The 19,154-nt window shown below is 34.8% G+C and overlaps 1 protein-coding gene across 1 annotated transcript in view; it reads right to left on the reverse strand.

Moving 5' to 3' along the window:
* Positions 1 to 217: 217 nt before the first annotated feature.
* Positions 218 to 19,154, reverse strand: part of LOC308559143 (protein LEG1 homolog) — a gene marked incomplete at both ends in the record, with an annotated part of 37,816 nt that continues 18,879 nt past the window's right edge. Inside the window, 6 exons of the mRNA XM_081141429.1 lie at positions 218 to 318; positions 3,605 to 3,843; positions 6,844 to 6,944; positions 7,885 to 8,069; positions 8,904 to 8,990; positions 11,614 to 11,853. Coding sequence (XP_080997555.1) covers positions 218 to 318; positions 3,605 to 3,843; positions 6,844 to 6,944; positions 7,885 to 8,069; positions 8,904 to 8,990; positions 11,614 to 11,853 — 953 coding nt within the window. The remainder of the gene's footprint in view (positions 319 to 3,604; positions 3,844 to 6,843; positions 6,945 to 7,884; positions 8,070 to 8,903; positions 8,991 to 11,613; positions 11,854 to 19,154) is intronic.

The raw sequence follows: 19,154 nt of genomic DNA on the forward strand, positions 1-19,154 counted from the left end.
TATTCAGCTATTCAGACAAATCTGCATTTAACAGTAAACAGTTTACTACCAATGCTAATGCAGTAATTATTAATAAAGCAAATTAACAGCAATATTAATTCAAATTTTAAAAACAAGACAAAATTATGCAAATATGCAAGGATTAATCTTTAAGAACACTTTTCCTCAAGGAATTATCATTGTAGATTTTTATTTTATTATAGGTTTCCAAAAGTACTTAATCAAAAACGTGAAGGATGAATTCCAAAATCTCTAGAAACAGTTTTCTTGCAACTTTGAACTTCATTAAATTTTCCCATACAATGAAAGACAGTGTTCCTAAAAAAAGAGTAAAGATATAAAATTTTAATTTTTATTCCAAATGTTGAAATTATTTTAAACTTTCTATTTAATTACTATGAAATAAGCATGTTTTCTATATACATTAATAAAACATACAATGTTTTGCTCTTTAAAATTATGTTATATCTTCATATTAAAACTTATGATACATAGTAACTAAAGAGATTAATGGACACAAAAATGATTAAAGAATGAAAACTCATGAAAAAGTGAAGTGCCACTTTTTATATGTCACATGGTTGCAAATTAAAAAGTTTGCTGATAGTCATTTTTGGTGTCTATGCAGAGACATGAACTTTAATAAACAATTTGTATCATTTTGTTTTTGTTTTTATTTTGCAAGAATATAATCTATGACACACCTCATAATTGCCATTTAGTACTACCTGATCCATAAATTCGTTCCATGTCATTTAATTTGTCACAATTCCAACAAATTATGTTACTTAAAGTCCACATTGAATGTCATTTTTAAATTGCCTAAAACTGGGGAGAATATTAATCCATTTTGTGAAAAGTTGTGTATTATTTTTAGAGAATGATGTGTATAACTATTTATTGACTTGATAATATCTCAGATATACATGCTTAGTGAAAATGTGTATCAAGAGCAGTGCCATACATATAATCTCATTTATGCAAGCAACAATTTTATCAAATAATTTATTCCTTTATTTATATCAACTAACCTATCAATTTTCTTGTAGGAATGAGCTCAAAAGTTTAAAAAAAAAATCAAGCAAGGAATCAAGGTATGAATGTTAAGAGATGATGATGAAGAGTGTAAGTTTTATTTGCATTTAATAATTTGCATTTCTGTAGCATTTTAATTTTTCATACAAAACATATTGAATGCATTTAAAAAAACAAATATAGGGGGACCACTTTATAAAGTATACGATTGTATAACTACTACGCTGTACACCTGAAAGTAATACACAATAATATTGAATGTAAACTGTAATTGAAAAAAAATACATATAGCTATAAAAATAAAATTCTATTAAGAAGTGGAAGAAGTATTTAGTAATAAAGTAAATTTTGAGTAGAACAAATATGTCAGAATGGATTAATTCGTCAGAATGGATGGATCAGTCAAGGAGCAAGAACAAAAAATACAGTAGTCTTGAGTGCGGAACTAAAGTTTTTTTTATCTCTTTTGACCCATGTTAGGAAAAATCATGTTTATTTCCCATTGATTTATTTCTCAAGCAGCTATTTCCGTTATCATCAGAGACCCTTGGCACACCTTTAATTCCTCTCCATGGAAATCCCTGATTGGTGGTTGACAATTAGTTGTAGCTTATAAATCAAAAGTCTCAAAAGTCAGGAGTCAATTTTCCCCCCACATTACTCCACACTGTCAGTGAGACAGAGCAGCCATACAAGTAAGTGGTCTACTCTGCAGACTAAAATTTCCCCTGCATGGCTTTTCCCAAGTCTGGTTGAAATAAATAAATGTTTTTAAAAATGTCAAATAATGGAGATTTAAAGCCTCAAAATACTAAGGCTAATGTACAAGAAATTCATTCCAGTTTGCAGTGTAAAACAAAATTTAAAAATTTTCTGATTTCAAAAATGTAACTGAATCTTATGTTAAAAAGTTTGTTCAATACATGTTATTGACTATAAACCAGATGCTCAATTGTAAAAAATATATTTATTACTGGTATTCTACTCAATTTTTTCTGTACTTGAATTAATTGAAAAGACCTGCACAGTTTCTGAATTGTGAACAACAGGAGGATGCAATTGCTAGAGAAAGCTAGAAAGCAAGATACCTAGTTTAACTGCACTCCAATTTGTTGGGGTTTTCCCTTCTTTTTTTTATTGTAGCCTATAGAAAAAATTCAAAACTTAAGTCCAAAGCTAATTTTTGTAAAACTGGAGCTTAAAATAAACTAGAAATCTGTTATATACAATGATGAAATACAATCAATTCTACCCATCCCTTCAATTCTCACCCTTTATATACTAGGAAGTTAGAGTCTGTTCATATCATCTGAGCCTAGACTGTACTTTCTATACCTGACAATGTGGCAGAGATGACTGGCAAATCCACAAACTCTGTAATTCTTCTATCAGTGAGGCTCGGACAAGATGTAACTTTCCCAAGTCCCTCCTATCTCCCATCTAGTGGAGCTGTATGACTGTTCTTGCCAAAGGCATGTGATTCAGGGTTATGTGTCACATCTAGTCCTAGGGCTTTACAAGAGGGGCTCCCTTAAGATCTCTGGCTCCGCTGACTTTATAGGAAGTATGCATGGCGAAGCTGGGAAGATTGATGGAGCCGGAGGTGGGGGGACCCAGGTCCCTGGGTTATCATGGAGGGGAGCCTCCTGTCAATTGAGTGAATACAGTGGTGCCTTGGTTTTCGAATGTACTCCGTTCTGGAAGACCGTTCCAGTTCTGAAACCGAGGTGCCACTGTATCCTAAATCACTATGTGAGCCAGAAATAGAATCCTATTGTTTTACCATTATAATTGGAAGGTTTATCTATTAAGGCAAGTGTTACCCTAAGTAATGTATGTACAATTTTTAAAATTTAATATACAACATACATCTTTTAAAATTTTTTATTCATTTCTGAATTTTGTTTTAAGAAAGAGAAATCACACACACGTATACACACAACACAGGGTACGTGTTCCCTGGGAAGTTGAATAATATAGTGATTCTCAAATATACCATTTATGTAATTTCTTCTTTTCTACTCTTAGTAACCTAAGATTTGAAAATTTTAGAGAAATATACCTCCTCCAAAACCGGAATTTGGGGAGGTCAGATTTTTTTCTTTATTCTATAATCTGAAGAACTGGATAGGAAAGGTATATATAACAATTTATTTCATGCTTCTGTTAGTCATGGCAAGTAATTGTTATGTTTATTATGTTTTCCATTTAAAAACAAAACAAAATGAAATAGTAAATCTTATCCAAGACAGAAATAGATATTTCCATGATCTCCTCATCAAACTAACGTGGGCTGATGTTGACCAGCTGTCTTTGTGCAAGGACCCTAGAGGAGAGGACATGCTAAGTAAGAGAGGGTCTACAATACATGCCAACGAAACAAAACCTTCCATAAGCCCACAAGGATAACTGTTAGAACTTCGAAACAGATATCTATTGGAAGTCAACATTTCTTCCTATAGACATCCTGTTGTAATGATTTATAACAATGATTCTAATGATATTCCATTACCTATGAAATCAGCATATGTAGAATTTCCAAAAAGTAAAGTCTCTCTGTGTCTTTTACCTGTATACACATGCACTTTGTGCAAAAGATTTAGAGCAAGCAGGACACTCTTCTGAAAGGCAGTAAAGTCACTGATGAAGGGGACTCGATCCCTACTAAGAAGCACTCGTGTCGGCAGACCTTTCAGGAAGTTGTGGGTTCTAATCAAAGTTGAAGGAAAGAGTGGTGGAGCTAAGTAATCCACAAACAAAGCCCAATTTCTTTCAAAATGTGCTTCTTGTTTAGAATAATACTTTAACCTACAAAGCAAGTGCGGGAAAAGTATGCATTTAGAATTAGTCAACTCAGAATATTGCTAACTGAATTTTCAAAACAATTTTTTCAAAATGACATTATTTTACTTTTCAGAATATAGACTGCAAAAAGTCAGTGTTATTTTAGCCTTTAGATTTGAAAATTTGAAGAGGTTTTATTACAATTTTAAATTTGGAAATTACCATCCCAGAAAATACACTTTTGGTTGAATGTTTTGCCCTTTTCATAAAGATTTCTCCACTTGCATAAATGCTGAAATGTACCAAGTCTCATTATTTTAAAATGTAAAGATAAAAATAAAAGAAGATTAGCAAAATTTCTGCTGAATATCGATATTTCTTAAGGAACACCTGATTTTCATTTCAGGTAACCACTAAACAATGAAATAGTTTACAGGGAATTCTTCTTGCTTTTTAGGTAGTTTGGTACTTTTTTCTTATAATGTGTACAGTAGTCCCCCCCTGATCTGGAGTTTTACTATCTGCAGTTTTTGTTACCTGCGATCCAAAAATATTAAGTGGAAAACTCCAGAAATTAAAAAAAAATTGTTAAGTTTTAAATTGTGTGTCCTGAGTAGCGTGGTGAAATCTCTCCCTGTTCCACTCCAGCTTTCCAGGGACATGGATCATTCTTTTGTGCAGCATGTCTATGCTGTTTACCTCCCTGCAGGTTAGTCACTTCACAGCCCCTGGGTTATTAGAGCGACTGCTGCGGTATCTCAGTGCTTGAATTCCTGTATAAATCCCACCTGGTCATGGTTTAGAATCCTTTTTATATGTAGCTGAATCCTGTTTACCAATATTGTGTTGAGGATTTCTGTGTATGCACCTTTGAACATCAGTTTGCAGGATACATAGTTTTATAAACAGAAGAGCTATAAGGGTAAAAGCATAGTCTTTGGAGTGAGACAACCCTTGACACAAATCTTCTTTCTTCCTGACACTACCAATCAGTGTAACTTCAGAAGAGTTACTATCTATAAAAATTTATTGTTAAAAGAATTGAGTGAGAGATGATAATAAAATCCGTAGCACTTACACAGCTATTAAAAATATTTATATAGGTATAGGTACAGGTTAACACCTATGTAGACAGCCATATAAAAAAGAAGTTCAGAAAATAAAGTAAATGTGTTAGTAGCAAAAATAAATAAGTTTTGTCCTTATGTTTCTACTAAGAAGAGCAAAGGAGGTGTGTGTTTTATTTTATTTTTTGGTGGTGAGTGAAAAAACAGGCACCTACACATTTAAACTTACTCATCAAACAATTCATATTGATGTCATTTTGTTTCAGGTTATTTATAAATTTGATCTATTGAAAAATTAGTCAAATGTTTCCAAGTTAGTTACATTCAATAGTTTGGAATAAATGCAATGAGCATAAAAAACAAAGCAAGCAAATTATAGAAATTAGATCATAAGCAAAAATCTGCAATATCCTTGAACTTTAACCCTTGAAGTATCCTCACACTTGCAAGATTAAAAATAGGCTCTTTCATCACTAGGAGAAGACAAATGCTCTGCAGACATAGTAACAAGTGTTCATCAAACCATTTTTAGACTTCTTCAATCCATTAACAGAAACTTGCGTTAGGAAACAGGGTTTGGCAGGCCTCTAATCAGTGGCATCCTCTCTCTTCTGAAAGTCAGGCGATTAGGAACTGGTTCCCATTGCACCAACACGCTTCTACTGCAAACTGATAGCTGCCATGCCTGAGAGCTCGCTTACACTGGCCGTTCAACCCACTGACAATCCTTAAAGCCCCGAATCTGCATTTCCTAATAACCCCACCACAAGATGAGAAGAGTGTTTTGCTTGGTGAAATGGGCCTGACAGATGTAGTTCTCCCTTCCTAAGGTTGCAATAAATTCAACTTTGTCGATGTATTGCAGATAGTGAGGGCCGATCTCATCATCCTCTGAGTTGCTATTAAAAAAATGCTGTTTTCTAGAGCAATTTCATTTTGCATGTGATTGGGAAAGTCTGCAAATAAAAACCAGTATTTTATAAACTATTTTCTATAAATTATAATGACCTGACCTCAATTCCAATCTTGATGTTGCAGCTCCCTCTCTACTTGCTTGACTAATAATCTCAAGGCTCCTTGGCAGTCATCAGAAATAGGCCAAGGAGCTGAGTCACAGCAGAAAGATGCGATGACGACTGCGATTCCAGGTCATTTCACGGACATGCCGAGAGGATGGACTCTTCTGTTGACCACTATAAAAATCAGCTTGGCAGCAGTACTGAGAGCTAATATATACAAAACAACATGACTCCTAAATCTGTGATTTATCTTCATTAAATATGTGCTCGATGGGAAAGATAAAATGAGGTGGTTAATAAGGAGTCCTCAGACATGTGTGGCCACGTTTATGTGTGCTTTTTAGACCAGTCACCCACTCTTTCCTTTGTTCTACACCAGGTCTCACTCTGGGTGGCAAATACTACCCCTAATCCAGTGTCATTCACTTCCATACCAAGTTGAGCTGCCTCATTCAACCTCATTTGCTATAAAATGGGGAGACTTTTGACATTATTTTAGCTATCCAGCATCATAACCAAGATGCCTCTTGGATACTTCTCTCCAAAGGTGTTAACCAAGCCATTCTCTCTGATTGAAATGATGCAGAGATCACATCCTTATTTGCCATTACATTATTTGGTTTAAAGACACCAGTTTGTGAAAAACAGCCTTTTGTTTGTCTTCTTGTACTTCTGGTTCATTTTGATTTACCGCTTTTTATTTTGTTATACTTTATGATACAAACTTACTTTTCTTCATATTTTTCTTTCCTATTTATAAAATACTTTTGGACTTTATCCAGGAAAACATTTGCTTGCCAGTTTTCTCTTTATCATAATACTCCCCCATAGCTGACATATTGGTAAATAGGTTAATTTAAAAAGACTTCAATGAAAAAGATAATGTAAAATGGAAAGATTATCATATTAAAACAAAATAACTTTAGATCTTTTCTTACCTGTTGTGAAAATTTTTATGAGCAACCTCCAAGGATGAGACATGTGCAGCCCATAAGTACTTCAGCAGGTCATCAAAACTATTAGAATCTGACTTTAAATGCTGTCCAAGAAGAACAATGTTATACTATTTAAGCAATGATAACAATCTCTCTTCCTGAAAATCAATTATCTTTATAAATATAATTTTTCAACTTTTAAAGGAAGGGAGAAGATAGTATTTTTCTAATATTTAAAGTATGAAAGATTCAATGCTTACCAATATGTAAAAGATTAATATTAGTTATATTCATTTCTAGTGATGATGAATCCATTTGAAAGCAATAAATCACATATTTTAGAATTTTATACTGTTTAGAACCAGAGCTTTAGTATTTTATTATATCTTATTTACTTGTTTTTCTCTGGCCCTACAATGAAGTTTCCACAAAATCTTAAGAATTAGAAATGGGGGAAATGGGAGGAGTAAGAGTATTTTGTCTAATCTATGAAATATGAAGATCAAGTTCTGTAAAGGGAAACTTGATTTTTTTGGTAATTTTCTCTTTCACCCAAGACACTTTACTTTGGATATCAATATTGATTCTGATTGTCAAATGATTATTTCAGTCAACTGATATATGTTTGTAAAGATAGATGAAATAATCTGATCAAATTTACCACAACCTATTTTATAATTATATTTCAATATAGGTTTTTGCTCAGTTGGCCTGAAATTGTGAGAAATGAAAACACTTTATGCTCTATTAAACTATACTTATCACATATTTGTGTATACTTTATTTGGTGTGAGAAATGTGCATAGGGCAGCCTCAGTATTCTATGGGTAATGAGGGTGCTAATGTGATATGATGTCATTCAGTAATCAAATCATATTAATATTGCTGTCATCATAATAAATATTTTAATATTAGAAACTTAATTCCTTAAGAAAATATTGTTCCATGTGTAAAGAAATCCCTACATTAAATATATTATTCAAAAATTATCTGGCCACTTCAGAGTATTAATTAAATTACTCAAAAAACAACAACAAAAAAGACCTGGTAAAATTCATTCCACTTTTTCATTGCTTCTGGAAAGGATGAATGACAGCTAGAAACATTATAACAAAAGCTCATCTGATCCTTGTATGGTGGCAGAAATGTGACATTGTCTGAAGGTATCCCAATTATGCCAGAATCAACTGCAGCAAGAAACGGCATTGCAGAGAGATAAAAATTAACGTCTGTGTAAACAAAAAGTTATGATTAGTATTGTCAGCATACAAAAGAAGTTATTTTTGAAGTAAGAAAATTTATCATAAAGGTGAACCCACACATCTAGAAACGTGGTAAAACTTAAGCAGTAGTTCTGGGCACTTAGGAAACCATCAAAAATTTCCTTTATAGTTGTATGCAACTCGAATATGCTTCTCTTAAAAACCCTACTCTCCTAAGGCAGAATGGATTTATGTTGTAGGTTTATTATTTTAAAACATAAGATGACAATAATGGCATTGGAATTTAAAATACTAATTAAATTCTCAAGCACAATAAGTGAAAAAAAAATAAGTAACTTATCTAGAAGATGCTATACTTTTATAAGTTTTTATTCTAAATTTGAAAATCTGATGTATCTATAAAATATTCTAACATATAACTAAATTTTTTTGTTAACAAAATTTTGTTTTTAATATATAAGAAATTCTTACTTATGTCCTATGTATTTTTTTGGATCATATGATATATAGTTTATTATCCTAATTTAAAAATACATGCAATGTTATATTTAAATATATTTTGAAACATGATTTTTGGATTATTTTTGTCCTATGTATTTAAAGCAAGTTTTGAGGTTACTAGTTTCATCTAATTGGTATTTTCATAATTTGATAAACTTGTACATTTTTAAAATATCTACTTAAAAACCCATTTCAAAACATTCAGATTTGGATTGAACTGATTCGCTTTGTAAAAGCAGTAATTCTGGTTTTGGTGTTTGTTTCTCTAATTGGGATTCAAGGTTTGATTCTTTGTGGAAAGGTCATCAATTTGATGTTTGATGGTTACATTATACTCACCTGCCCACCAACTGTCTACAGAGATGCACAGGTGATCCCCAGACTTAAGGCCACAGTCTGTTCTTTGGGTGGGATCAGCTAATCTGCCTGAAAGAGAGGGAATCCAGAGTTGGGTTTATTGGACCATTTCAAAGATGTAGATTAAAAACAAACAACAAGAAAACTTAACTAGATACATTATGTTTACAGGAATGCACAAAATATTTTTTCTGGAAAAAAAAAAAAGTGTCACCCTTCCCATCACTGCCTTTTCTTCATGACATTTTTTCTTTCCATTTCCTATTTATATTTACCTTTTTTTTTTTTACATTCTTACAAGATCTCTCTCAAAGGCCTTATTTTTTTTAACCTCTGTAGTTTGGGTTCTACCCTTTATCTTCAACATATAAGGAGTCAAAACTAAGCTATAATAAACAAGATCTAGCCTCTGTTTGCCTAAAATAAAATTTATTTCCATTGCTTACTCACAGTTTGACCCTGGATAAATAAATTCTACAAGCCTCACTTTTCTAATCTACAACCTAGAGAGACTAACAATAATTACTTCATAGAAGCCTGGGGGTGTTCAATGAAGAGAACATGAAGTGCTCAGCTCGGTAACGTGTGCTCCACAAATACTAGTCCCTACTCTATTTCTACCCCGTTTCTTTTTTTCATCTTTAACTTATCTCCTGCTTCTCAATCTTTCGTTTCTGGTTCTTTCACACTTGTTTTTTTAAAAATCTGTTGTACCTTCTACATACACTCCCTGCATGAGCCTCCAGCTGCCTCTGACTCTACTTCTGTCTCTTCCCCCTTTCAACCATTTCCATTCCTGGCGTATTCTCTCTATGCCTGCTTTCTCTTTTCTCTAGCTGCCCAGACAGTATTTTGCTCCTCCAGCCTCCCTCCTGTCCACTTCTTACAAGTGATCATTCTCTATGGTGATAGATTCAAGGTTATACACATATATCAAACCTATCAAATAATACATTCTTAAAATGTGTATGTAGTTTATTAGACATTAATAAAGCTATTTTAAAAACTCTATTAAACAATTGAGAAGCAAACATTTAGGGTGTTTAAGTATTGTACAAACATCAGGTCCTTATTACTAAACTAAACCAAACCATATTGCTTAAAGGCCCAACTAAAAACGACTCAGTCTGACTTTAAAGACATCTCTTAAACTGGCCCTAATTCATGTCAAATTTCCATCCACTACTCTTTTCACATTCCAATTCTCCTGTGAATGTGGTAGTCTCGCCCCCAACAGAACCTGCCATCATTGCCATCTTCATTTGTGCTCTAGCTATTTTATTCCAGCAATCCCTCCACCATGCTCTTTGGTCCTACCTTCTTTCCATGCTGATCTCAGCCCATGATGGTTATGCTGTTTTCTGAACTACTCTTGTACTTATGGTCCTTATCTTGAAATACTTTTATGGTTTACTTTCAACATTTTAAATATATTTATTTTTTATAGTTATGCCATATAATTTAACTCAATCAAATACTAAATAAAATCACCCACTAAAAAAGAGAAGAATCCGACTTATTATGCTTTTGAATGAAAATAAAATTGAGACGATATCCATTCCAACATTTGACCTTGCCATTTGCTCATTACTGATCCCAGGGTAGAAAATTTTATGGACCTTATGTTTGGGCTCCTCTTCAAATGTGTCTCAGGAGTTCAGATCTTTTTCTTCTCCATGCTAAGGACTGCCTAGCAATAGGAGTTATACTGGGTGTCAGAAGATCACCCTGACAAAATTGCTTATAATGCCAGCTCAGGATGACATTACCGATCAGACATTGCAGAATCTTGTCTTCTATCTTTCCCACAAAACCACCTATTTTCTCATTGATTCCTTTCCTCCATCCAGTACTATTTTCTGGACACTGATGATGAGGGTCCTTATTTCTCAAATGCCATTGTTAGACAGAAGATAGCTTGGTATTTATGATATTTTTGTTCCAAAATAAATCTTTACTTTCATTCATGAGTGTATACACAATTTTCAGGAAGAGAACATATAAGAGAAAGGTTTTTCTAATCCTTTGTCACTCCAGTCTACATGATGACTTAATCACATTTAGAACTGTAGATAATGCAAATTAACTTTATGTACCCTTGTGTAATTAATGTATATTGCCTTAGCTGTTTTGTTTATCGATGCATCCCCAGGGCTTAAAACTAGACTTGGCACCTAGTAGCACCTCAATTAATAGTTGTTGATATTGAATGAACTAGGTCTAACATGCTGTGTCTCAGTGAATGAGGTAACCACTAGCCATTTGTGACTATTTAAATTAATTGAAATTAAATAAAATTAAGAATTCAGGTCTGTGGAAGCATTAGCCATTTCAAGTGCTCAATAGCCATATACAACAACATGTGAGCACAGTAGGTCTCCTGTTCCCCTACTGGACAGTGCAAATACAAAAATTTTCATTATTGCACACAGTTCTAAAGGGCATTGCTGAGTAGAAACACTGTGCACAGGAGGGCATTCCATAAACGCTTGATAAAGAGAGATTAGGAAAGAATGAGGGGAAACAGAGATGAGGAGGAGTGGGAGGAAGAATAGTTGAAGGACTAGGAAGGGAAAAAAGAAAACAGAATAAATTTTCACAAAAGTGGTGTGACATATACAAGGTAGTCCTTCCTAATTAATTTTGAGTTAAATCAAAGGGTCCTTATAATGAAAAAGAGAGTCATTCTTACCTGTATGATATTGCCATCCATGATCAACAGGTAGTCCCCATAAAATATTTTGTTCATTTTCTGGCGCTAATTTTTCAAAATACTTGGCTGTCTCATTCAATAGGATTTTATACGCCCCTTGTCTCTCAAGGTAATGCCAGAAATTAATTATGTATTTTCCATTTTCTACCTTGTAGTCACTAAGCTGACCAGGACAGTCTTTCCACAGAGGGGGATAGGCATCTGAGAGAGGGGATACTCCTGCCAAATGAAGCAAAATACAGCCAATTACCACACAGAGCAGGGAAATGGAAGTCACAGTATTTCATCTGGAGGTTCAAATTGGAAATGGAGGAGAAAGTCATATGATTTTTTTCACGTTTGCCAACCAATCAAAACTCTGTTATCTTTACTGAAAATGGTGAGTGGAGAGAAATAAAGATAAGGAGGTACCTCCCTTGCTAATTACCTCCCAAGTAAATAATGTTGACTATCTATCAGTCTCCAGACTTTTTCGTAAGGCTGGGTTTCTTCCTAAACTTCCTTCTGCCACTGTCTTCTCTCTGTCTGTCTCTCATATTCACTGTAATAATGAATTGTATGTGCTTCCCAGAGGTATTGTATTTTAAAAGATGGCCATTGATTAAACTAGTCTCTGTTTGGGGACATTTAACAACATAAAATTATAAAGTCAATAATTTTATATAGAATTTGAAAGACACTTTAGTGATTTTTTTTTTACTTCACTAGATCATTTTTACATTTCAGCCAAGTGCAAGCCCAGACTTATATGTCTGACCTGTTAGCCCAAATTCCACATTAGCAGGATCTGAGCCCAAGGCTATATGCAGGTAGTTTATTTGGGGATTACAGAATTTAAAAAAAGGAGGGAGAAAATAAGTAAAGGAGGGTAAGCTAATACAGGAAGAGATAGTTGGCTTGCCTCCACTAAGGGTATGGGTGCTTAATGTTGTCTTGGGACTAATGAAGACCATTATTATAAAAGACGCAGTGGCCTTGAAAGATGAAAGCGGAAAGAATTTTGCCTAACCATCCACTGCTGTAGATGACCCAAAGGATAAGGACTCCCTGTCATTCTGGTTGTGCAAGCCTGAGTACCAAACAGGTTCTCACAGGTGTCCCAGGCAGCAGCAGAGGAGAGCAGACCAGGGCAGCAGGGAAAAGGCACAGGGAGTGACTGAAATACAGCTGCCAGGCGCACTTGCACGAAGCAGGTCAAAGCCTGTGTGGAACTGGTTCTAGAGCCAGGGAGTCCAGCAACCTGAAACTGCCAACAGGGTACATCAGAGTCACAAGAAAAGCCTCTCTCTCTGGCCAAACACTTGGGAATGTTCTCTGACCACAGTGAAATCAAGCTGGAAATCAATAGCAGAAAGGCAATAAGAAAATTACCTACAATGCAAGGTGAGCAAACAAAAAACAATAACATGTTTATATATTAACAAGTAGAAACAGAATTGTTTAAGTGCCATTTACAATCACTCCACACAAAATGAAATATTTAAATCTAAGAAAACATGTAAAGAATCTGCATGATGAAAGAAATCAAAGAAGACCTAAATGCTTATAGAGACACACCACATTTGTGGTTTGGAAAATTTAATACGGTAGAGATGTCAATTCTCCCTAAATTTATATATAGGTTTCATATAATTCTTATCAATATCTCAACAAAGTTTATTTTCCCTAAATAAAAGGCATTTTATTCTAGATTTATATGGAAAGGGAAAGACCCTATAATATCTAAAAACCATTTTGAACTATAGAATAAAGTGGGAGGAACCATTTTTCCTGGCTTAATACATAGCCACAGTAATCAAGACAATGTGGTACTGTTGGGGGAATAAGCACATAGGTAATGAAACAGAATATGGAAACTGGACATAAATCTTCACAAGTATGTGTAATGGATTTTTGACAAAGTTGCAAAAGCAATTTAATAAAGGAGGGATAGATTTTTAAATAAATGATGCTAGATCAATTGGACATTCACAGACAAACAAATAAACTTCAAAGTAATTCACACACCTTATACAAAAATTAACTCAAAGTAGATCAGGAACATAAATTTAAAATATACAACTTCTAGAAAAAACATAAGATAAAAATCTTTGAAACCTAGGATTAGGCAAAGAATTCTTAGACTTAACTCCAAAGCACTTAAAAGTAAAAATTCATAAAAGGAAATTTGATCAGTTGGACTCAGCAAAATTTTAAAAATTTGCTGTCTGAAAAATTATTTTAAGAGGATGAAAAGATAAGTCATAAAAAGAAAACATAAATGGGACTGGGGAAAAAAAACCTTTTAACTTTCCCTCTGTGAAAGATCCTATTGTGAAGATAAAAATATAAGTTGTAGACTGAGCAAACGTATTTGCAAACCACATATCTAAAATAGGACTTGTGTCTAGACTATATAAAGAATTCTCACAACTCAACAAGTAATCAAGTTAGAAAATGGGCAAAAGGCGTGAACAGCCATTTTACCAAAGAAGAGATATGGATGTCAAGTAAGCACATGAAAAATGTTTAACATATTCTGCCCATTGGAGAAATGCAAATTAAAACCACAATAAGATATCACTGCATACCTATCAGAATGGCTAAAATAAAAGATAGTGATAACACAAATGCTAGTAAGGATGTAAGAAACTGTATCATTTGTATGTTGCTGGTGGGAATGTTAAATGGTACCACCACTCTAGAAAACAATTTGGCAGTTTCTTTTAAAACTAAAAACGGACTTACAATATGACCCAGCAATTTAACTCTTAGGCATATATCCCAGGGAAATGATAACTTCTGTTCATGCAGAAAATTGTACACAGATATTAACAGCAGCTCCATTTGTAATAGCCAAAGAGTGTAAGAGCCAAAATTCAATGGCTTCAGGGGATGAGTGGATAAACAAACTATATCTATGCCATGGGATATTACTCAGCAATAAATAGGAACAAACTTCTCATACATTGAGCAACGTGAATGAACCTCAGGGATATTATTCTTAATTTTTTAAAAAGACAGTCCCAAAAGGAAACATACTACATGATTCCACTTATATAATATTTGTGAAATAGCATAGGTATAGAGCGAAGAACAGATTAGTCATTGCCAGGGGTCGGGTGGGGGAAGGGATCGGCTAAGTGTGGATATAAAAAGGTAGAATGAAGAAGTCTTGTGGTGATAGTATAATAAATTATCTTGATTGTGGAATCCTCTGCAAATAATGACTTTCCTTTTGAGAAGCAGTTTCTCCCTCATTACTGGCTCTCACATGCCTGACTGTGATCTAACAAGCTACCATGCAACCTGAGTTGCCCATCATGAAAGGTTGTAATCTGACCACCAGGCCCATCACTAAATTGAAGTAGTATATAAAAAAATGAATTTGCCCCCGGCCGGTGTGGTTCAGTGGTTGAGTGTACGCCCATGAACCTGGAGGTCACGGTTCGATTCCTGTTCAGGGCATGTGCCTGGGTTGCAGGCTTGATCCCCAGTAGGGGGTGTGCAAGAGGCAGCCCAATCCAAATACGTTTCCATCTCTCTATCTCTCAGTTCCTTTCTCTAAAATCAATAAAAACATACTAAAAAAAAAAGATTTTGAGTGGGTCCTGTATGCTGCCCGAGAAAGTGGCTCAGATTCCCATGACCCATAAGCCTTCTGCTTGTTCTATCTCGTGCCTTATTTCTGGCTTCACGGCCAGTTCTATATGACCAGCTGGAGAGAAAAAAATAATTGAGTTTGATTTACAGATGCTTCTGTGTGATATATGGGCACCACTTGAAAGTACAGAGCAGAAACAGTCTCATGCTGTGGATTTCACTGGTGTGACCATGTTCCATCATTCTGAAGTAACTGGAAGGATCTTTGGAGAATCAGTTCCATACTTGTGTGGGTGGGGCAATGTCCTCCAGATTTGATATATGCTGGTAATCAAAGACTAATCCATGGTGCTATCCCTTCTATATCCCTGATTTATGGTTTTCAAAATCAAGGAGTGAAAACAAAAGTGTCAGTCCTCACTATTATCCCTAATGATTCACTAATAAACTTTGGCTTCTTGTGCCTTAGGCTTTGGGCTGTTCTGATCTCATGGTCTTAATTTCAAAGGAAGATATTTTCTCTTGGGGGCACAATAATAGTTTCTTCAAATTGGAAGTTGAGACTATAAGCTGGTCACTTTTAGCTCCTCGGATGAGTGAATGTACAAGAGGAGAGGGAGGAAAAGATGATATGAACCTATTTTGTTTCTCTTTTGTCTTCTTGTTTCAGTTCCTCACTTGCTTTTCTTGACCTGCTTACCCCCAAGTGGACAAGAATGAAGATCTGGGTGGTTTTGTTAATGGATGTAAATTTCTCAAATTCATTATCCTTTTTTAAAAACTGGAATAAAATTCAAATCTGTGTAGAGTTTCTCTCCTGGTTTTTGGCATTGTCTCCTTGGGGGGTTGTTTTGAATCCTGCCTCCAAGACTCTCTCTTCTTTTAAAGGGACTCACTGATTCGACCCAAAAGAAGGCCTTGTGCTGCCAACACCCAGATGCTCTGCCCTGAAGCCTCACAGAGCTCTAGCCAGTTCCATTTTTGTCAAATCCCTACGTAGCTTCTCCATCTGTGATCGCAATTCGCTGCAAACTGGACGTGCCTGAGACTGAACCCCTCACCTGCAACACGTCTTCTTGGAGAACCCTCCTTTTCCTGTTGGGAGAATAGGTATTTTCCCGTTTTACCACTCCTTTAGACATTTTTATCCCCTCTTCCCTCCTTCATAGCCAATTCCAGCATTTGGTCTTTTTTTCTCTTTGAAGAACTTTTGCTTTGCCCCCCTTTACCACCCTTTAATCAGTGCTTGTGCCCCACGCCTGGATTAGTTCTAAAGCTTCCAAACCGGTCATGCTGATCTCATCTTCTTCCTTCAGTCAGTCTGACACTTGCTCCCGGTAATCCTGAACAAAAAGCAGTTTCCATCATCTCTCTTCACAAAACAAAGTAATTCTATCCTTCCTATTGTTCCAAAACAGAAACACCTGGCCTTCTTACCCAACATGCAATTAACTTATCCCGAGTACACTATGCATTTCTGCTCTGGCTGGGCCTTTCTTTCCTCTCTTCCTGTTCTTTGGTGTCACTCACACACACATCACACACACACACACACACATCAGAAATCACACATCACATACACATATCACACACACACATACACACACCTCACACACATCAGAAATCATACATCACATATACATATCACACACCACACACACACACACAACTCACACCACACACAGACATACACCACACACACATTATACATCACAATACCGACAAACTCTGGCTTTACTTAATCTCATTATATTCCTTCCTACGTGGATTACTATTCTTTTATTTCATCCATTTAAATTCTATTCATTTTTTAAGATTTACTCCAGTTCTCATTTCCTTCCATGGTTGTTCCAGCACACAGTATTTTCTCTCTTCTGCAGATATTATCACACTACCACACTGTGTCATATCCTTTGTCCTCATTGTCCAATAGTTGGTTTATTTCTAGTTGTAATTCTCCCATATGTTGTCATTCTTTGAGGGAAGTAGCCAACTGGGCCATTTACATTTAAATTAATTCAATTTAAATAAAATATAAAACTCAGTTCCCTAATCACACTAGCCCCATTTTATGTGCTCGGTAGTTATATACGGCTGGTGTTACAATACCAGAAAGTGCATGCACATAATATTTATCAAGGAAGAGCGTTCTATTGGCCAGTGCTGGATACAAAATCCTGAGCACAGGGGTTATTTCATAAATGTTTGATACAGAAAAATGAGACTCAAAATGAGAGCTGTGGGAGGAAGAGGTAGGAAAAAAACACCAGAGTTGGTGAAGAGAGAGGCATAACCAATTTTTAGAAATCTGATATCCTTATTGGTTTACATTATATTGAAAATTCATTAAAATGAAAAAAAGAGTAATTTCTTACCTGAATGATTATGGCAGCCATGCTGAAGAGGCAATTCCCATAAAAACTTCGTTCATTTTTCTGTGCGAAATTTTCAAAATACCTGGCTGTTTGGTTCACTAGGATTACAGGCCCCCATTCTCTGAAGATACGCCCAGCGACCAGTACATTTTTCATTCTCTACCCTGTAGTCACTGAACTTACCAGGGCACTCTTTCCTCAGAGGGGGATGCATGTCTAAGTTATCAGTCGTTCCAACTAAAGCAGCAGATATGCAACCAACTATTACAGAGGCCCATGAAAGATGGAGAGTCATGGTGACAAAGTTAGAAGTGAAAATTACGGCAAGGCTTTTATTGGGGAATTGAGGTGGAAGTCATAGTATATTTTTATATCTGGCCAATCAAAATCTGCATTCCTTTTCCCAATGATAATAAGGTGGAGATGGAAATGCCTTACCAATGAAACTAGGGTGACTCCCTTGTAATATAAGGTTGCCAGTCTGGGATTTTATTCATATGACTTGAGGTAAATTTATTATTAAATTATTGTAAGGCTATATAAGTAATTATTTTTAAGAACTTTAAAAATATTTTATAGTGTATTAGCTTTTCTGTTTATTCTTAGTGTTCCTTATCTAGAAATATGTGTGTGTATGTGTGTGTGTGTGTGTGTGAGAGAGAGAGAGAGAGAGAGAGAGAGAGAGAGAGAGAGAGAGAGTGAGTTAGTTTTTCTTATTTCTAAAACCCCTACTTACTTGAAGGAAATCTTTCAGAGTGAATTTGTTTACTTCTCCTCAAAAGATTTTGAAAGGATTGGTGGTTTGGACTTCAGTGAAATACAATGAACTTCATTGGAATGGAATGAAGTGCCTTAGAAGGCTGTTACCAATCATTAGCCAGCTTCAAACAAAAGCAATTATCAGTTGAAGCTTATTGCAGAAGGTGTTCAGACATTGACTAAATATTGCACTAAATGTTCATACATATTTGAAATTTTTCCCTGGACTTTATCTTCTACTCTATTTCTTGGTCTGTCGTTTCATAACTCAGATTACTTTAAATAACGAGGTTTTCTATGGACACAAACATTGGTATGGGGAAAGCCTGGGGTTGGGGTGGATGCAGAGGGGATCAATGGGGGGAAAAGAGGAACATCTGTAATACTCTCAACAATAAAGATAAGAAATAAATAAATAAATAAATAAATAAATAAATAAATAAATAAATAAAAAATAAATAGGTTTTGTAATATGTTTTAACACAGCTATAATTTTATTTTATCTTAAGAGTTTTTTCTGACTACTCTTGCTTGTGTTTTTTTCCAGATAAGATATAGTATCTGCTAGAAAATGTAGACTTCTAAAAATCCAATTATATTTTTATCTGTCTGATACTACAGTTCAGATAATCTTGGAATGTTAACACTTTGATGATGATGAGTCTTTCTACGCAAGAGTTTGTTACTCTGTTCAATTCAATCACATATTCTCCCTCTTAGTAGTCCCTAAAAAAATGGAGATAATAACAGTTCAAAATTAAATTGAGATATTTTTTCAGTACAATGAAGATATCACAAAAGTCA

Source organism: Miniopterus schreibersii (assembly GCF_964146895.1).
Source record: "Miniopterus schreibersii genome assembly, chromosome: 6".
Taxonomy (NCBI): Eukaryota; Metazoa; Chordata; class Mammalia; order Chiroptera; family Miniopteridae; genus Miniopterus; species Miniopterus schreibersii.